Below are 21522 nucleotides of genomic sequence, written 5' to 3'. Positions count from 1 at the left end.
GTGCTAGGATTACACGCATAAGCCACCATGCCAAGCCTGTGGTTAGTTTTAGTGTCTAAATTTTCAGTGGGAATATAAGTTTAAAGGCAGAAATAATTGAACCTATCACTAAGTTGGAGGCAGTTTTTGCTATTGTGTATTTGGAGTTTCTTTTTATTACATGATATAATTTAATAAGCTTCTTTACCTAAATAAATATTTTTCACATCAAAATGGCTAAGAGAAATACTGGAAAAAATCATCTTGGTGGAAACGTCCTCTTTCTTTGTGCTTTGCATGTTGTTGTTGTAGTCTTTGAGATTGTCATAATTAAAATCCAAAGTAAACTTTGTGCTGCCTTTATATATGCATTTGTTGGTTTCTCATAGAAGAAAGCAGCCATGACCAATGTTTTTTTTTTAATGCCTTCTTTGCAACTCTCAAGAGGTGTTTTGGAGTTCATTTTTAAAAGTCTAGCCAATATCGTGGTGGTGATTGTTTTTGGTAGTTGCCTAGCGAAGTGCGAAGTGGTGTAATGGCAGCTAGCAAAGTCTGGAATGCAGTTCACAAGACCGTGAAAGGGATGCTACCTCTGTCTCTATGTCAGACAAAGGAGGCATTCATAGTTCAGTTTTCAGTGGCACCTGTTTATCAAGGAATGTGCATCGTATAGGTGAAAGCTGTTCTTAGTTGTGTTGTTTAGGGATGAATGCCTTGTACATACATACAGGTGATAAGAATAAGAAATACGAAGTTAGGTTTTTGAGAGCACCTATAGGAAATTAGGTTTTTGTTATTCAGTAAGCCTAGGTGTCAAAGCTTTCAGAGAGATTTTAGTATTGTCTTAGATAAATAATCAAAGCAGTGTGATGACTATTAGGAAAGCACCGAGAAAGGGCGTCTAAATACAGTCATGCGTTGAGAAATGTGTCGGTAGGTGATTTTGTTGTGCAAACAGCATAGAGTGTACTTAAACAAACCTACAGGGCGTAGCCTACTCCATACCTAGGCTCTGTGGTATAGCCTATTGCTCCTAGGCTATAAACCTGAATGTCATGTTACTGTACTGAATACTGTAGGAAATTGTAAGACGTTGGTGGTATTTGTGGATCTAAACATATCTAACCATAGAAAGGGCACAAATATGATAGTAACAGTACGATATTATTAATATAATCTTTTTTTTAGATGGAGTCTTGCCCTGTCACCCAGGCTGGAGTGCAATGGTGCAATCTTGGCTCACTGCAACCTCCGCCTCCTGGGTTCAAACGATTCTCCTGCCTAAGCCTCCCGAGTAGCTGGGATTACAGGTGCCCACCACCATGCCCAGCTAATTTTTGTGATTTTAGTAGTGACAGGGTTTCACCATGTTGGCCAGGCTGGTCTCAAACTCCTGACCTCATGATCTGCCCGCCTCAGCCTCCCAAAGTGCTGGGATTACAGGCGTGAGCCACTGCGCCCGCCCTATTAATATAATCTTACGGGATCACTCCTGTATGTAGACCTTCATGTATGCAGCCCGCTGATGGACAGGTCATTATGCGGTGCATGACTTGTAATTGAGAGGGATGGCAGGGAAAGGTAGGTCATGTCTGAGAAGCCCTTTTGGTTTTGGCTTACCAGAAAACTGTGGGGCCAGAAGTATCAGAAGCAACACAATGAGGAAATGATTTAACTACACTTACTCTTTCCGCACCACATTGTTCTGGTCTGTTACTGACGAGTTCCTTTAGCTGTGAATAAACTTGAGGAGGCAAAATGGGAGATTTTACAATTGCCTTTTAAAAAGGCCAGGTGTGGTGGCTCACGCCCGTAATCCCTGCACTTTGGGAGGCTGAGGCGGGTGAATCGCTTGAGCTCAAGACCAGACTGGCCAACATGGTGAAACCCCGTCTCTACTAAAAATACAAAAAAATTAGCTGGGCCTGGTGGCACATGCCTGTGATCCTAGCTACTCAGGAGGCTGAGGTGGGAAGAACGCTTAAACCTGGGAGGCAGAGGTTGCAGTGAGCCAAGTTCGTGCCACTGCACTCCAGCCTGGGTGACAGAACAAGACTCCATCTCAAAAAACAATTGCCTTTTAGTGGGGAAAAAAAATACCATAATTAGTAATTAACAACAACAAACACTTAAGTTGTGCCAGGCACAATTAGGCAGATTTTAACTTACTGAATCCTTGCAATAATTATATGGCAGGTACTGTTTCCCCATTTCACAGATGAAGGAATTGAGACAAAGAGATATTATTGGCTGTCTTGCCTGGGCTCACATATCTATTAATTGAGGGAAGTAGAAAATGAAGTTGGGCTGTCTCCAGAACCCTTACTATTGGAGAGCATATCACCTCTCACAATATTTATTAAGCAAGTTTTACTATTCTGTGCAGTAATGCTGAATGTCTATGCTTAATTTGAATTTAACTGTTAGATTAAAATTTATTTTGATTTATTTTCTTGATGGAGGGAAATTATGAGGAAAAAGCTGGGGGGAAGGGGCAGATGATTATCAGTTTACATGTCTTTGGGCATCTTAGGTTGAGTGAAATCTAGGCCTTCCAAATCATATCTCTTTAGAATCATTCAAAATTTGCTTAGGAAGAGCAGAATTGTTCATTGAGAGTTTATTCAATGTGTATGCTAAGCAGCATGTTTTATAGAAGAGTTATAATTTTTTTTCCTATTTTCCTATTGTATATTTATTTTTTAATACTCTGGGATCGAGTATACAGTGAATATATATAGTACATTTATCCCTGTTTTATAAGTAAACTAAATTTGTTGTAAATGATTAAGGAACTTTATGATTATAGATCTTTTGCTGAAATCTTCTTTATGGCAATAGGTTTTACTATGTTCCTGTATTGTGAGGAGGGGAGTGAGTTGCCTGTGGGTTTTGGTTTTATGGTTTTAAAATATAAGCAGTGTATAAAATATTTTTATTGTGTGCCATTTTTTTTTTTTTTCTTTTCTTTCTTTTTTTTTTTTTTTTTGAGACGGAGTTTCGCTCTTGTTGCCCAGGCTGCAGTGCAATGGCTTGATCTCGGCTCACCGCAACCTCCGCCTTCCAGGTTCAAGCAATTCTCCTGTCTCAGCCTCCCGAGTAGCTGAGATTACAGGCATGCACCACTATGCCCGGCTAATTTTTGTATTTTTAGTAGAGACGGGGTTTCCCCATGTTGAGGCTGGTCTCGAACTCCTGACCTCAGGTGATCCGACCGCCTCAGCCTCCCAAAGTGCTGGGATCACAGGCGTAAGCCACCGCCCCTGGCCTTCCTTTTTTTTTTTTTTTTTTTTTTTCAGACGGAGTCTTGCTCTGTCGCCCAGGCTGGAGTGCAGTGGCGTGATTTCTGCCCACTGCAAGCTCCGCCTCCCGGGTTCACGCCATTCTCCTGCCCCGGCCGCCCGAGTAGCTGGGACTACAGGCACCCACCACCACTCCCGGCTAATTTTTTGTATTTTTAGGAGAGACAGGGTTTCACTGTGTTAGCCAGGATGGTCTCAATCTCCTGACTTCGTGATCCGCCCGCCTCGGCCTCCCAAAGGACTGGGATTACAGGCGTGAGCCACCGCGCCCGGCCGCCATTTTTCTTAATTGTTGCTGTAGGAGGCTTTTAGAGCGGAAGATTGAGCTGAAGATGTCACTGGGATTTTTAACAAGCCCTAAGCATGCTTGGTTACTAAAGTTAATATAAAGTTGCAGTGTTGCCACACAGATAACATTAATTATAGTTGCAGGCAAAATCTTCAGTAGTTTGCCAACAACAGTGTAATTACTAGACACTGAGATATTAGATAAATTTATTCTGGAGAATTAAAAGGCGTTTAAATACTAATCTTGTTTTGACTGCCTTATTTTCTAGGGCTCAGTAATTAAAGTGTTATTTCTGCATCTTTATGTTAAAGTAGCAAAGTTGTGAATAAGGCAGGGAGAAAAGGGGATAAAATTAGGGAATTTAGTACACGGTCTTAAGTCTTAACTTGAAGCTTCTTCAAGAAAGAGAAGATAGTTGTGGTTCATCAGTAAACTAAGACCTTTGAAACATTTTGTGATAGTCATTTTGATGGCATTTACGTTTATCTTGGATAAAAGTCTTTAAGTCAGCCTTTCTGGAAATTATAGTGTCCTGCCTTTCTCCAGCTCTCCTAAGGTTAGTGTTGGCTACACCATTAGGAATAAAAAACCTGAAGACAAAAGGGAAAAGGTACAAAAGTTGTATGGAGAGGATAAAGGAAGGATAATCTTTCCTTTGGACTTGGAAAAAAATACATTCAGGTCTTAGGTGTTAAAGCTGCCTTTCAGATTTATGAAGGAAAATTTAGGAAAACAGCCTTGAAACCAGATGGGATTTGGATGGTAACCAAGAGGCAAGGCCCCGAGGTGAAAGTGAGCAGAGCAAGTTATTGGGGAAATCAGGAGATAGCCTGAACTCATTCTTCTAGAGAGTCGTGTAAGTGGTTATGATGATAATCATTGTAATAAAGGTAAGGAACATAACGTGACTGACTACTTCAAACAGTTCATTTTCTTGGCTCTTAGTACCCCATACTCTCCTAATTGCCTTCCTTCCTCCCAGGTTGGTTATTCTTTACCTCCTTAGGTTAAAAGTCCACCAGGCTTTTGTCCTCAGATCTCTCTCTCCAGAAAAGAGAGACCCCCTAGATGATTTCTTCTAGTTCTGGGGGCTTAAATGTCATTGAGATGGTGGTAACTCCCAGATTCACTTCTGTAGCCTGGCCCTCTCTCTAGAAGTATAGACTTGTCTACCCAGCTGCCAACTGAACTCTACTTGAAGGCCACAGAAGCATCTCAAACTCAACATGTCCTAAATATAACTATTGTTTTTCCCTTCCTGACCACCCAAAGTGGCTCCTCCTTTCTTTTTATCAATTCTTTTAGTTGCCCAGACCAAAAATACTGGAGTCATTCTTACCTTCTCCGTTTTTCTCATAGGCCACATACATCAATCAGTAAGTCTTGCCATCTTTGCCTTCACAATATATCCTGAATCAGTTACTTTTTGCCATTTCTACTCTAGTCAAGATAAGTACTGCAATAGCCTCCTGTCTCTGCTTTTGCCCTTGTTCCCATGCAGTAGCCAGTCATATTGTAGAAATATACATCAGGGCTAGGTGTGGTGGCTCATGCCTGTAATCCCAGCACTTTGGGAGGCCGAGGTGGGCGGATCACGAGGTCAAGAGTTGGAGACCAGCCTGGCCAACGTGGTGAAACCCCGTCTCTACTAAAAATACAAAAATTAGCCAGGCATGGTGGTGCATGCTTGTAGTCCCAGCTACTCAGGAGGCTGAGGCAGGAGGATCGCTTGAACCTGGGAGGTGAAGTTTGCATTGAGCTGAGATCGTGCCACTGCACTCTAGCCTGCTGGGTGACAGAGTGAGACTCTGTCTCAAAGAAAAAAAAGAAATATAAATCAGATTATGTCACCCCTTTGCAATCAGATCAAGTCACCCCTCTGCTTAAAATTCTTCACTGGTTTCCTGTCACATTTATTTCATTTTAATTAATTTTAATTTTAATTTTTTTTTTGGAGACAGAGTCTTGCTCTGTCGCCCAGGCTAGAGTGCAGTGGCACGATCTTGGCTCACTTGCAGCCTCTGCCTCCCAGGTTCAAGCTATTCTTGTGTCTCAGCCTCCCGAATAGCTGGGACTACAGGTGTGTGCTACCACACCCAGCTAATTTTTGTATTTTTAGTAGAGACAGGGTTTTGCCATGTTGGCCAGGCTGGTATCGAACTCCTGAGCTCAAGCAATATGTCCACCTAGGCCTCCCAAAGTGCTAGGATTACAGGTGTGAACCACTGCGCCCAGTCCTTATCACTTTTAGAATAAAACTAAAAATCCTCACTTTGGCCACACAACCTCACAGAATTTGGCCTCTGGCTGGCTATCTGATTTCACATTTGATCATTATTTGCCCACCTGGCTACACTGCTGGTCTTGCTGTTCCTTAAACTTCATTCAGGTTCCTGCTCAAATATCTCCTCAGAGGTGGCAGCTTGTTTGCTTTTATCTAAAATAGCCACCTCCACCACTTTCACTGTGATCTTTTATCTCCTAACCCGGCTTTATTTTTCTTTCCAACATTATGCTATTTGTATTAGTTAATTGTCTGATGCCATCATTAGAATGTAAGCTCCATGTGGGCAGGGACTTGTTTTCACTAGGTATCTATAGGTCATGGTAGACATGCAAGTATTTGTTAAATGAAAGAATATTTTGAACATTTACTTTATGCTAGGCCTTGAGCCAAAATGTGAGAATTAAATGACAGTTCTGTATAGTTAGGCACTATTATTAATATGCCCATATTACAGATAAGAAAATTAAAAATTAAGGCTTACAGAGTTTATTACATGCTTATAGATGGACCTAGGGTAATGTTAGATACTTAGAGTGGGATCACATTAAAGCCTCTACAGCAGTGGTCCCCAACCTTTTTGGCACCAGGGACCGGTTTTGTGGAAGATAATTTTTCCACAGACGGGGGTGGGGGCATATGGTTTCGGGATGAAACCGTTCCATCTCAGATCATCAGACATTAGTTAGATTCTCATAAGGAGCAGGCAACCTAGATCCCTCACATGTGCAGTTCACAATAGGATTTGTGCTGGTATGAGAATCTGATGCTGCCACTGATCTGACAGCTGCTCGCCTGCTGCTCACCTCCTCCTGTGTGGCCTGGTTCCTAATAGGCCATGGACAGTACCGGTCTGTGGCCCAGGGGTGGGGACCCCTGCTCTACAGCATTCTACTTCATCGGTAAAGTCTTTGAAAATGTCTTCTAGAAATATTTTTAAGGTCACTTTACCTTTTGATCATTGAATATTGGGTCAATTTTGTTGTTGTTGTTGAGACAGGGTCTCGTTATGTTGCCCAGGCTGGATGGAGCGTGGTAGTGCAGTAATGGCTCACTGTAGCTTCAACTTCTTGGGTGCAAGTGATCTTTCTGACTCAGCTTCCTGAAAAACTGGGACTACAGGTGCATGCTACCATACTTGGCTAATTTTTTGTATTTTTAGTAGAGATAAGATCTCACTATGTTGCCCAGGCTGGTCTCAAACTCCTGGGCTCAAATGATCCTCCTACCTCAGCCTCCCAAAGCACTGAGATTACAAGTGTGAGCCACTGTGCTCAGCTGACATAATCTTTTGATGTATGAATGGACCCATCTCTCTCGCTGCCCCTGCAACACCAGATACCGGGACTCATGGATTTCTGATGATGAAAGATGTAGTTCTCATGGGAGTCTTTATGTTATACAAATGGAGAGCAAAGTTCCCAAACATGCTGCAGTGGTTGATGTGTTCTGTCATCTGGTAATAACTGGAGTTATTACAGTCATCCAAGTGAGAGAGGTGGTGGTTGAACCAGGGTGGTCACGATGGTGGTGGGGAGAAGCCATGTTTGGAAAGTAGAACTGATAGGATACATCAGATGTGGAGGATGAAAGAAAAAAGCCAAAGATGGCTCCCAGATCATCTGTGGAATGTTGCTTGTAGGGTCCAGGTCTGGAGTATGCTGTGTGTCCAGAGCAACCTAGATTGAAGAAAAGGCCTCAGGCACAGAAGCTGTAAAAGAGGCCTTGAAAAGCAGCTTGAAAAGGTGGATTATAGGAAGTAAAACAATATGAAGTCTATAATACTTTTAAAACAGTTATTTTCTGACTCTAGTCCTCAAAAATATTCCTAGAGTCCATTCTTTGCAGGAAAAGTGGCGACTTGTCCTAGACAAAGCCTACATGCTGATTCCATGTGACCCTGGGGGTGGGTGCTAAATTCGTAACAGCTTGTGGGTGAAAATATGGTTTATATGTTGAATGTGTTCGTTAATTACTGTAATTCCATTTTTATGTGCATGCTTTCTGTGAAACAAATTAGAAGTCCAACACACTATTTTAGCTCAGTTGACCTTGATACAAGAACTACTGTGTTAATTATGCCCAGTCTTTCAGTAATACAATCCTCTCTCTTTTTTTCTGTGAATGTTAGTAAAACCTACTGGTATTTTATGTATATATTGCACAGCTACACACTGTTTTTCTTTTTATGCTCTTGAAAATGGAATTATTATCAGAGTTGTACATGACACATGGAGGGCATTCATCTGAGTCCTTGGTATAGGGCAGTATAGAGGATCCATAAGACATGGTCCAAGCACTTTCAGGATATATGATGTCGGGGGAGCACCAGAGATTTTTTGACACATTTAAGTAAGGACTTGAATGTCGTACTTTGATTGTTGCCAAGAAGTAGGCTCTTGGCTGGGTACAGTGGCCCGCACTTGTAATCCTAGCACTTTGGGAGGCCAAAACAGGAGAACTGCTTCAGCCCAGGAGTTCGAGACCAGCTGGAGCAACCTAGGGAGACCCTGTCTCTACAAAAAAATAAACAAATTAGCCGTGCATGGTGGCACGTGCCTGTGGTCCCAGTTACTCAGGAGGCTGAGGTGGGAGGATCACTTGAGCCCAGGAGGCTGAGGATGCGTGAGCTGTAATCTCGCCACTGTACTCCAGCCTAGGGTGACAGAGCAAGACCCTGTCTCTAAAAGAGAAAAGAAACAGAATTCTTACATTGTGCTTTATCAGTTAGTGAACTTTTCTTTTTTTGTTGTTGCTTTTTATTTTTTGTGGAGATGGGGGTCTCACTATGTTGCCCAGGCTGGTCTTGAACTTGTGGGCTCAGATGATCCTCCCACCTTGGCCTCCCAAATTGTTGAGATTACAGGCATGAGCCACTGAACCTGGGCCTAGTGTGTTTTTCTTACTTTGGTTTAAAGATCAAATGGAATATTATCATACCTACTGAGTATTGAGAGTTTAAAACAAGGTAAAATACCTATTTAAGAAAAATTAACATATGTGTAAGTGTTTCACTCCTTTAATTCTGTAAACTAGGTATTACCTCAATTTTAGAGAGGACACAGACATGCAGTCATACCCAAGGTCACAAAAAACACCTAAATACAGTATTTCTTAACTTTTTTTTTTTTGAAACGGAGCCTCGCTCTGTTGCCCAGGCTGGGGTGCAGTGGTGCAATCTCGGGTCACTGCAACCTCTGCCTTCTGATTTCAAGCAGATCTCCTGCCTCAGCCTCCCAAGTAGCTGGGGTTACAGGCGCCCGCCACCACGCCCAGCTAATTTTTGTAAATACAGGATTTTTGAATTGTTCTTTGATATGTTGAGAATATTAGGCCAGGCATGGTAGCTCATGACTTTGGGAGGGCAAGGAAAGAGGATTACTTGAGCCAAGAGTCTCAGTCCAGCCTAGGCAACATGGCAAAGCCCCATCTCTGCAAAAAAATTTAAAATTTGGCTTGGCATGGTACTGCACACCTATAGGCCCAATTACTTGGGAGGCAGAGGTGAGAGGTTCACTTGAGCCCAGGAGTTGCAGGCTGCAGTAAGCCATGATTGAGCCACTGTACTCCAGCCTGGGTGACAGACCGTGACACTGTCTGGGGAAAAAAAATGGATTAGTTGTTGATAGAAGCAGTTATTTTAAAAGCAGCTTGGGGGCGGGTGCAGTGGCTTATACCTGTAATCCTAGCAATTTGGGATGCCGAGGCGGGTGGATCACCTGAGGTAAGGAGTTCAAGGCCAGCCTGGCCAACATGGTGAAACCCTGTCTCTAGTAAAATACAAAAATTAGCCAGGCATGATGGCGGGTGCCTGTAATCCTAGCTACTCGGGAGGCTGAGACGGGAGAATCACTTGAACCTAGGAGACAGCGGTTGCAGTGAGCTGAGATCGTGCCACTGCACTCCAGCCTGGGCAGCTGAACTAGACTGTCTCAAAAAAATAAATAAATAAATAAAATAAAAAATAAAAAAATAAAAGCAGCTTGGTTTTGAAGATATAAGTTAGGAACATCTATTAATTTCAGAAGCTTTAAAAGTCTGGGAGAAAGGAATATTGAGGAAGAGGAAAAGGATTTCGTGTGAATTGAGGAATTAACTCATTGGTGTAGTTTTTTCTTTCTTTTTTTTACTAAGGAGAAGAGAACAAAGGTATAAAATCTGAGTAGTCTTTCAGTCATTCTTGGTAGAATTGGTAGCTAAAAGGCTGAGTGAAATATGGCTTAAAAGCTTTATTGGCTGGGCGCGGTGGCTCACCCCTGTAATCCCAGCACTTTGGGTGGCCAAGGTGGGTGGATAACCTGAGGTCAAGAGTTTGAGAACAGCCTGACCAACATGGTGAAACCCTGTCTCTACTAAACATACAAAATTAGCCAGGTGTGGTGGTGCATGCCTGTAATCCTAGATACGTGGCAGGCTGAGGCAGGAGAATTACTTGAACCTGGGAGGCGGAGGTTGCAGTGAGCTGAGATCCTACCATTGCACTCCAGCCTGGGCAACAAGAGCAAAACTCCGTCTCAAAAAAAAAAAAAAAAAAAAGCTTTATCATTTATTTTTTGGCCCTGTCTTATGGTGCAGAGGCTTAAAAGTTTTTTGACAGCAAATTTTCTAGAGGCTAGGAATGTTTATTATAACCATGTTTTTGAGCGGTGAGGACTACCTCAGAGGGCATGCCTTGTCTCATCATTGTTCTTATTGCTGAGCTACCGAAACCTAGAATCTGACTCACACAATATGACACTCATTTCCGTTTTCTTGGTAGAGTTTGTGTGGTCATTTATCTTTTAGATCTTTTAGGAACTACAGTCCTCTTAGTTCCCACTTTTATATTTATTTATTTATTTATTTATGAATGAGATGGAATCTTGCTCTGTTGCCCAGGCTGGAGTGCAGTGGTGCAATCTCGGCTCACTGCAACCTCCGCCTCCCAGATTCAAGCAATTCTCCTGCCTCAGCCTCCCAAGTAGCTGGGATTACAGGTGCGTGCCACCATGCCTTGCTAACTTTTGTATTTTTTGTAGAGACGGGGTTTCACCATGTTGGCCAGGCTGGTCGCAAACTCCTGACCTCAAGTGATCAACCCCCTTCGGCTTCCCAAAGTGCTGGGATTACAGGCGTGAGTGACCGTGCCCAGCCATCAGTTCCCACTTTTAAATGAGAGGTTTTTTGTTTTCGTGGGGTTTTTTTTTTTGTTGTTGTTGTTACTTGAGACAGGGTCTTAGTCTGTCATCCAGGTTGGAGTGCAGTGGCACAATCTTGGCTAACTGCAGCCTGGACCTCCCTGGGCTCAGGTGATCTTCCTGCCTAAGCCCCCTGAGTGGGTGGGAGTACAGGCACACACCACCATGCCTAGCTAACTTTTGTATTTTTTGTGGAGATGAGATTTCACCGTGTTGTCCAGGCTGGTCTCAAATTCCTGTACTCCAGCAATCCTCCTGTCTGAGCTTCCCAAAGTGCTGGGATTATAAGTGTGAGTCACCGAGCCAGGCCATAAAGACAGTTTTTTTTTGTTTTGAGATGGAGTTTTGCTCTTTTGTACCCAGGCTGGAGTACAGTGGCGTGATCTTGGCTCACTGCAACCTCCACCTCTCGGGTTCAAGCAATTCTCCTGTCTTACTTAGCCTCCCGAGTAGCTGGGATTACAGGCGTGCCCCACCACGCTGCACTGATTTTTTATATTTTTAGCAGAGATGGGGTTTCACCATGTTGGACAGGCTAGTCTGCAACTCCTGACCTCAGGTGATCTGCCCACCTCAGCCTCCCAAAGTGCTGGGATTACAGATGTGAGCCACTGTGCCTGGCCAATAAAGAAAATTTTAAACAATGCCTACAGTGTGATTTTAGTGGGGTGGCCACATACATGTAGGTGTGCACATGTATTTCCATGAAAATGCCTTCCTGCCTTTAGCCTTGACAATGCTGCCTATAGAGAATAAGCATTTAAATGATGGTGTCTTGGCTAAGAGTGTGAACTCTGGAGCCAAACTCTTCAAAATTGCATCCTTGAATCTGCCACTAGCTGGCTCTGGAGCCATGAATAACTTATTTAACCTCTCTGTGATGGTTTATCTATCTGTAAAATGGGGGTAATGAAACATCTGCCTCATTGAGTGCTTGGGAGCATCAAATAGGTTAGTAGGTCTGGTGTGGTGGCTCACACCTGTAATCCCAGCACTTTGGGAAGCTGAGGCATGAGGATGGCTTGAGCCCAGGAGTTCAAGACCAGCCTGGGCAACATAGTGAGATTCCAATCGCTACAAAAAAGAAAAATAATTAGCTGGGTGTAGTGGCATGAACCTGTGGTCCCATCTACTCCAGAGGCTGAGGTGGGAGGATCACTGGAGCCCAGGAGGTTGAGTCTGTAGTGAATTGTGGGCCTCAGAGTGAGATCCTGTCTCAGAAAAAAAAAGGTTAGTAGACAGAAAGTACTTATGGCTCAGAGTAAGTGTTCTGTGAATGTTGGCTGTTTTTTAAGTCTTGCATTTAATACCTCTTTGGTTAGAAGTACACTTCTTTGCTTGGATTGCCATTTGCATGTGGAGAGATGTTCTTTCTAGAACCATGTCTCCTTGTCACATGATTATGTACAGTGTGAGCTTTATTAATACTCTGTCAGCATTTGAGGTTGGAACATAAATGCGTGGCTATACCCAGTGGAATCCAGCAAGAGAGAGAACTAAGCACCGTAGCAACTGTTGCTATTTGTGTACTGAGCAACAGCTGTGCGAGACAGATTTATTTTTTAATCCTGATCTCACTGATAGCCTGGGATGTGGCCTTGCCTCAAAGGAGTAGATTGGTTGAGATATCCAGTCTTTGAGGAGATTTCATGACCACATGCCATAAAGATTCTGTTTCATTTGAAATATCAGGAGCTAAAGCTTTGTGTGTATGAGTGAGGGAGAAAGATTAAGCTTTAAAGCATTCATAGTCAGTCCCTGAAATATAGTGTGACTGGATTAATGACATGATAAATCACTTTTAATGTGGGTGGTGAGACTTCATGCATTTCAGTCAAAAAAGTAATTTTGCTGTAATGTGGTTCATTTCCAAATTTTGGCTGCTAACTTACCTAGGATGGATAAACATTATCACAGAATATTTACTGAGCATCTACTTTATACCAGGGTCTGTTCTGAATACTGGTAACATGCAGTTAATTACACTCCAAAATGACTTAGTCTGTGATTCCACTATATACTACATTACATAAATACACACACACTAATCATTTACATACTCATCAACCTTAGATTTCAGAAATAACACTATATTTGTAATGAATGCTTCATTACCAAATGCTTTTCTGAAGTACATAGTAAGATCTTTAAAAAGAGCTTTCATGGCCGGGCGCGGTGGCTCACGCCTGTAAATCCCAGCACTTTGGGAGGCCGAGGCGGGCAGATCACAAGGTCAGGAGATCAAGACCATCCTGGCTAACATGGTGAAACCCCGTCTCTACTAAAAATACAACAAAATTAGCTGGGTGTGGTGGCGGGTGCCTGTAGTCCTAGCCACTCAGGAGGCTGAGGCAGGAGAATGGCATGAACCTGGGAGGCGGAGCTTGCAGTGAGCCGAGATCGTGCCACTGCCCTTCAGCCAGGGCGACAGAGGGAGACTCTGTCTCAAAAAAAAAAAAAAAAAAAAAGCTTCTTTCAAATAGTGGTTGGATTCATTCAATAATTTTCTAATTTTCATTTCTCTTTTTTTTCTTGAGATGAAGTCTTACTCTGTCACCCAGGCTGGAGTGCAGTGCATTGATATCAGCTCGCTGCAACCTCTGCCTCCCGAGTTCAAGTGATTCTCCTGCCTCAGCCTCCCCAGTAGCTGGGATTATAGGCACACACCATTTCTGGCTAATTTTTGTATTTTTGGTAGAGATGGGGTTTCACCATGTTCGCCAGGCTAGTCTCGAATTCCTGACCTCCAGTGATCCACCTGCCTTGGCCTCCCAAAGTGCTGGGATTACAGGTGTGAGCCACCGCGCCCAGCTCCATTTCTGATGTGTTCCAATTTTTCAAGGCTTAACAGGTGCCTTGAAATAGTAATGTGGGCCAGGTACGGTGGCTCATGCCTGTAATCCCAGCAGTTAGGGAGGCAGAGATGTGCAGATTACCTGAGGTCAGGCGTTCGAGACCAGCCTGGCCAACATGGTGAAACCCTGTCTCTACTAAAAATAACAAAAATTTGCCGGTCGTAGTGGTGGGTGCCAGTAATCCCAGCTACTCAGGAGGCTGAGGCGGGAGAATTTCTTGAACCCGGAAGGAGGAGGTTGCAGTGAGCCGAGATCACACCACTGCACTCCAGCCTGGGGAATAGAGCAAGACTCTGTCTTCAAAAAGAAAAGAAATAGAAATGTCGTTCGTTTCCAAATTTTGGCTGCTAACTTACCTAAGGAAGATAAACATTGTCACAGAATATTTACTGAGCATCTACTTTATACCAGGGTCTGTTCTGAATACTGGTAACACACAGTTAATGCTGTTGGTCTGGTTTTTCATGTTCCATGTATAAGTTACCTCTTAAAACTATGATTATTTTCATTCATTCATTCATTTTTGAGACCGGGTCTCAAAATAGGCTGGAGTGCAGTGGCTCGATAACAGCTAACTACATCCTCAAACCTCCGGGCTCAAGCCATCCTCCGACCTCAGCTTCCTAAGTAGCTGGGACTGCAGGCATGTGCCACCATGCCCGGCTAGTTGTTTTGTTTTTTTTTTTTTTTTGTATTTTTTGTAGAGACAGGGTTTCACCATGTTGCCCAGGGTGGTCTTGAACTCCTGACCTCTAGTAATCCACCCAGCTCGGACTCTCAAAATGCTGAAATTACAGGCATGAGCCACTGAGCCCAGCCTATTAATTTTTGATTGCCCTATTCAGATTTAGTAGTATGAATTTACTGATTGGGATGTTTTGAACACACAGAATAACATGTTTAACTAAAGAACTTGTAATTGAGTGACTTATAAAATGAAACATTTTTGTCTTCTAGGTATTATTAACCCAAAGAATCCAAAGGAAGCTCCAAAGTCCTTCAGCTTCGACTATTCCTACTGGTCTCATACCTCAGTGAGTACCCTCACGCCACAGTGCTGCCAGCTCCTGCCTCCTTTCCTCTTTCCTTGCCGATTTGTCTTTTCTCTTAGCTGAGCAGATCCAAGTTTTGCTTCTTAAGTGTTGTCTAGCATGAGTTCATTCTTTGATACAGTGATAAAATATTTTCATTCATAAAGTATTTGGGTTGATGGAAAGTTTATGTACACATATACATAAATATATACACATATATGCATATAGAACATATTTAGTTTACACCAAATTTATACTGAATGTACACTAAGTTTATACTGATTTAGACATTTCTCGAGGATTTATTTATCAGTATCTTAGGATCCTCATTACCAACATTATTGCCCATTGATCTTAGGAAATGCCAAATAATAATAATAATTATTATTATTATTTTTCTTTTGAGACGGAGTCTCACTCTGTCGCCCAGGCTGGAGTACAGTGGTGCCATCTTGGCTCACTGCAACCTCCGCCTCCGAGGTTCAAGCGATTCTCCCGCCTCAGCCTCCCGAGTAGCTGGGATTACAGGCGCGTGGCACTATGCCCAGCTAATTTTTGTATTTTTGGTAGAGACAGGGTTTGACCGTGTTGGCCAGGCTGGTCTCAAGCTTCTGACTTTAAGTGATCCACCTGTGTATGCCTCCCAGTGTGCTGGGATTACAGGTGTGAGCCACTGTGCCTGGCCGGAAATGCCAAATTAAAATTGCTTAGAGTACTGTTAATTTTAAGTTGAATTTTGAGGGAATGGCCAGCAAGATTGGAATGACCACAGAGAAATTGTTTTTTGTTTGTTTGTTTTTGGCCAGGCTGATCTTGAACTCCTGACCTCCTGATCCACCTGCCTCGACCTCCCAAAGTGTTGGGATTAAAGGAGTGAGCCACGGCGCCCGGCCAGTTTTTTTTTTTTTAATTGTAGTAGAGAAATGTGGGTTCTGAACATTTTGAAAGATGAAACCGTGCCTCTACTAAAAATTCCAAAAAAAAAAAAAAAAAAAAAATTAGATGGGCTTGGTGGCGGGTGCCTGTAATCCCAGCTACTTGGGAGGCTGAGGCAGGTGAATCGCTTGAACCCAGGGAGGTGGAGGTTTCAGTGAGCCGAGATCGCACCACTGCACTCCAGCCTGGGTGATGGAACGTGACTCTGTCTCAAAAAAAAAAAAAAGGAAAGAGGCTGCAGATCTACAAGGGAAACAAAAGATTACCAGTATTTAGGAAAATACAAAGTAGGGCCCTTCCTGGTACCCTTACTCAGTGTGGAACCCCAAATGTTGCTGCTTCTTAGGGATTGTTCATAGAGTTTACTTCTGCATCATTCATCTCTTTATTATGTGTTTTTGGTTTTGTTTTTCCTGTTTTGTGTTTTTTTTTTTTTTAAAGACTGAGTCTTGCTCTGTTGCCTAGGCTGGAGTGCAGTGGCGTGATCTCACCTCACTGCAACCTACACCTCGTGGGTTCAAGCAGTTCTCCTACTTCAGCCTCCTGAGTAGCTGAGATTACAGGTGGATGCCACCACACCCGGCTGATTTTTTGAATTTTTAGTAGAGATGGGGTTTCGCCATGTTGGCCAGGCTGGTCTCGAATTCCTATCCTCAAGTGATCTGCCCGCCTTGGCCTCCCAGAGTGATGGGATTACAGGCATGAGCCACTGTGCCCCGCCCTGGGGAATAGATGTTTTAAACTGTTGACAAAGCCTAATTGTCAAGGGAAGGGACTGAGAAGGGGATTGGAAATGCTGTTTCCTGAAAGCTGTGTTTATTGAGAAATAGTCCCAGTAGCTGGAGTGAGTTCAAAGAAGTATTTTTATATGTGGACTTGACCTTTGGTCTTTTATTCTCATTTTCCACTTAAAATCTTGGCGCTGTGAATGAAAGAGTGATACTTTTAAGGTTATAGAAAATGAAATGTAATCATGCCAGATGATTTTATATAGATATTTTTATGTATGGCTGACCTGGATGACTCTAATAGTACATGTGTTTGTGAGTGTGTGTGTGTGCATGTGCGTGTATTTAATGAGAAAAGTAAACTTGTGTATAGGAGGCTTAAAAAATGTGTAGGGAATTTTAGATGACTGTTCTGATTCCAGACACTTTTGTTTATTATGGAAGCAATGAAGTAAGTATAGGAAGAAATATTAATAAAAGGTCATTTATTTCTCCTTTTACTCTTTACAGCCCGAAGATCCCTGTTTTGCATCTCAAAACCGTGTGTACAATGACATTGGCAAGGAAATGCTCTTACATGCCTTTGAGGGATATAATGTCTGTATTTTTGCCTATGGGCAGACTGGTGCTGGAAAATCTTATACAATGATGGGTAAACAAGAAGAAAGCCAGGCTGGCATCATTCCACAGGTGAAAAACAAAACAAAACAAAAATCTTCTCTTCATTATTACTGTTAGTCTTAATTGCTTTAACAGTTATTTTTATTTGGTGAACATTTATGCGGGGATTGTTTTATGTCAGGCACAAAGATGAACAACCCATTATTTTCCCTCAGAGGAGCTTACAATTGAATGGGAAGGATTGAAATGTATACATGTCTGTCATTAAAGGTGGGAAAGTCAGTGTTTTGTAATGATTTTGCCATATATCCAATGCCATATTATTTTATCATTTGAAAAGTGTTACCAGCTTGTTAAAGCTCTGTTGTTCTAAGTCCTGGAGATGGGGGAATATTGTTGATCTGATTTTTTTTCAAATTCCATGTGTAGATTACCTCTGAAGAATGTGATTATTTTTGGTTTTTTTGATAGCCTTATTCGGAGATACTTTCATTTTATTTTCCTAATTTAATACTATTACTTTAAACTTCAAACACTCTGAGATTCTCCCTCTTTTTTTTTTTTTTTTTTTTTTTTTAGAGCAGTTAGTATTATTGGATTTGATCCTTTATTGTTTGGGAATGAAGAAGAGTTCTGACATAGATATTTATTTATTTTTATTTTCATTATTCGTTTCACTTAGGATTTAATGGTGAAAGACATAAGTAGTTAAAAAGAACTTCATTATTTACTTATTTATTTGAGACAGGGTCTCACTCTGTTGCCCATGCTGGAGTGCAGTGGTGTGATCATGGCTCACTGAGGCCTTGACCTCCCAGGCTCAAGTGATCCTCCTGCCTTAGCCTCCAGAGTAGCTGGGACTACAGCCATGTGCCACCACACCTAGCTCATTTTTTAATTTTTTTAATTTTTTTTTTTTTTTTTTTTGAGATGGAGTCTTGCTCTGTTGCCCAGGCTGGAGTGCAATGGCGCCATCTTGGCTCACTGCAACCTCCGCCTCCTGGGTTCAAGCGATTCTCCTGCCTCAGCCTCCCGAGTAGCTAGGACAATAGGCACCCGCCACTATGCCTTGCTAATTTTTGTTTTTTTAGTAGAGGTGGGGTTTCACCATGTTGGTCCTGGTCTGGATCTCCTGACCTCAGGCAATCCGTCCACCTCGGCCTCCCAAAGTACAGGGATTACAGGCATGAGTCACCATGCCCAGCCTTTAAAATTTTTTTTTTAGAGACAGGGTCTCACCATGTTGTCCGGGCTGGTCTCGAATGGACCTGGGCTCCATCCTGGGCTTGGGATGATCTGCCTACCTAGACTTCCGGAAGTACTGGGATTACAGGCATGAGCCACTGTGCGGGGCCTAAAAACTTAAGAAAAAAAAAAAGATTAAGTGAGAAGATTGTATTTTAAAATTTTCCTTTTATAGTCATGCATCACTTAAGGGTGGGGGTACATTTTGAGAAATGCATCATTAGTCGTTAGGTGCTTTTGTCATTGTACAGACATCATAGAGTGTACTTACACAAACCCTAGAAGGTATAAACTACTCCACACCTAGACTGCATTGTATAGCCTTTTGCTCCAAGGCTATAAACTTGTGTAGCATGCTATTATACTGAATACTACAGGCAATTATAATAGAATGGTATTTGTATATCTAAACATAGAAAAGTACATTAAAAATATGATATAAAAGATTTAAAATGGCACAGCTGCATAGTGCTCTTACACTGGAGCTTGCAGGGCTGGAAGTTGCTCTGGGTGAGTCTGAGCGAGTGGTGAGTAAATGTGAAGGCCTAGGACATTGCTTTGCACTATTGTAGACTTTGTAAATGCTGCACACTTAGGCTACACTAAATTTAGTTTTAAAAACAGTTTCCTTTCAATAATTAACCTTAGTTAAATTACTATAACTTTTTTACTTTATAAACTTTAAAATTTTTTAAACTTTCTGATCCTTTTATAATAACCTTTAGTTTAAAACACAAACAGCCCCAGCATGGTGGCTCATGCCTGTAATCCCATCACTTTGGGAGGCCAAGGCGGGTGGATCACGGGAGGTCAGGAGTTCGAGACCAGCCTGACCAACATGGTGAAACCCCGTGTCTACTAAAAATACAAAAAAATGAGCCAGGCATGGTGGCACATGCCTGTAATCCCAGCTACTTGGGAGGCTGAGGCAGGAGAATCGCTTGAACCCAGGAGACGGAGGTTGCAGTGAGCTGAGATCACACCATTGCACTCTAGCATGGGCAACAAGAGTGAAACTCCATCTCAAAAAAGAAAAAAAGAAACCACCCACACAGACACTTTGTACAGCCGTACAAAAATATTTTCTTTCTTCATATCTTTATTCTATAAGCTTTTTTGTATTTTTAAATTTTTTTTTTCTTTCTTGAGACGGAGTCTTGCTTTGTCACCCAGGCTGGAGTACAGTGGCGCCGTCTCAGCTCACTGCAACCTCCGCCTCCTGGGTTCAATCAATTCTTGTGCCTTAGCCTCCCGAGTAGCTGGGACTACAGGCACGTACCACCACGTCTGGCTAATTTTTGTATTTTTAGTAGAGACAGGGTTTCACAATGTTGGCCAGGTTGGTCTTGAACTCTTGGCCTCAAGTGATCTGCCTGCCTTGGCCTCCCAAAGTGCTGGGATTTACAGGCGTGAGCCACTGCACCTGGCCAAATTTTTTTTTTTTTTTAGACAGAGTTTCACTCCTCTTGCCCAGGCTGGAGTGCAGTGGCACGATCTTGGCTCACTGCAACCTCCGCCTCCTGGGTTCAAGTGATTCTCCTGCCTCAGCCTCCAGAATAGCTGGGACTATTTTTGTATTTTTAGTAGAGATGGGGTTTCACCATGTTGGCCAAGATGTTCTCGATCTCCTGACCTTGTGATCTGCCTGCCTCATCCTCCCAAAGTGCTGGGATTACAGGCATGAGCCACCATCCCCAGCCCAAATTTTTAATTTTTGAAAAAAAATTTAAACTTTTTTGTTAAAAACTAAGGCACACATTAGCCTAGTCCTACACAGGGTCAGGATCATCAAGATATCACTAGGTGATAGGAATTTTCCAGCTTTCTTAGAATCTTATGGGGATCACTATCATATATGCAGTCCATCGCTGACTGAATCATGGTTATGCGGCACATGACTGACTTTATTCGAAGCATTAATCATATCTTGATGTTTATGACATAATATATTTTGAGATAGAGCAAGAAAGGACGTCTGGCTAATTCATTGAGCATGCGTGGATGACTTAGTACTCCTCTCATTTGTGCTCTTCATGCCTCTCTCATTCTGCTTCCCTAGTTATGTGAAGAACTTTTTGAGAAAATCAATGACAACTGTAATGAAGAAATGTCTTACTCTGTAGAGGTGAGTACAGCCGTGGGTTGACACCATAGGCCCTTGTTTTCCATTTTCTCAAGCATCACTTAAATGGCTTCAAATTATGACCGTGGTACAGATCACTTCACCATTCCTTCATTTTTGTCCTTTTAGGCTATTTTTGGGTTTGGGGTATAATGAATAGTGTCCTGCTTTAATCTTTTTTTGGGGGGGTGTGCGGTGGGGACACACTCTGTTGCCCAGGCCCTGGAGTGCAGTGGCGTGATCACAGCTCACTGCAGCCTTGACCTTCTGGGCCAAAGCAATCTTACCCCCTCAGCTTCTCAAGTAGCTGGGACAACAGGTGTGTGCCACCACCACCCCTGGATAATTGATTTTTTTGTAGAGATGGAGTTTCCCTATGTTGCCCAGGTTGGTGTTGAACTCTTGGGCTCAAGCAATCTTGCCTTCTCCACCTCTGAAAGTACTGGGGTTGCAGTGTGAATCACTGAGCCCAGCCACAATTAAATCTTTGTTCATAAGTCTGTGCATTTATTTGCAGTTATCTTTTGTATGTTTCTTGGTTTTTAAATAATACATTTGAATTGCCAAATGCCTTTTTGGAAAGTAATGCTGGGTAACAGTTTTCAGTCACACTAGGAGGGTGTAAGCACCCATTGTGCCCTTGCCAACATTTTTCTATTTTTTAATCTTTGCTAATTTGATAATGTAAGTATTCTCTTACTTAAATTTTGAATTTCTTTGATTATTAGTATGGTTGAACATCTTGTAAATTATGCATATGCCTGTTTACATTTTGGGTTCACAATGTCTTTCTGATTCATTTGTGGGAACTCTTCTCCTTTAATATTGTTAATAATGGTTTTTGACAGGCATAGGTTTTAAATATATATAATCAAATCTCCCCCTTTCCCACTTTTTTAATTGCTTATAAAAACTTGGAAAGTAATTATCCATCCTGTGTTTACCCTGGC

The 21522-nt window shown here is 42.3% G+C and overlaps 1 protein-coding gene across 16 annotated transcripts in view; it reads left to right on the top strand.

Moving 5' to 3' along the window:
• The window catches only part of KIF1B (kinesin family member 1B), a 173883-nt gene that overhangs the window by 31147 nt on the left and 121214 nt on the right, over nt 1-21522 (top strand). For all 16 annotated transcript variants that reach the window (XM_054556598.2, XM_063720047.1, XM_054556605.2 and 13 more), the window contains 3 exons: nt 14844-14920; nt 17095-17274; nt 20510-20575. In XM_054556598.2, the coding sequence (XP_054412573.1) occupies nt 14844-14920; nt 17095-17274; nt 20510-20575 (323 nt within the window). The remainder of the gene's footprint in view (nt 1-14843; nt 14921-17094; nt 17275-20509; nt 20576-21522) is intronic.

This window comes from Pongo abelii, chromosome 1 (genome assembly GCF_028885655.2).
Source record: "Pongo abelii isolate AG06213 chromosome 1, NHGRI_mPonAbe1-v2.0_pri, whole genome shotgun sequence".
Taxonomy (NCBI): domain Eukaryota; kingdom Metazoa; phylum Chordata; class Mammalia; order Primates; family Hominidae; genus Pongo; species Pongo abelii.
The sequence above is the reverse complement of the archived record's forward strand: the minus strand, read 5'-3'. Positions and strand labels throughout refer to the sequence as shown.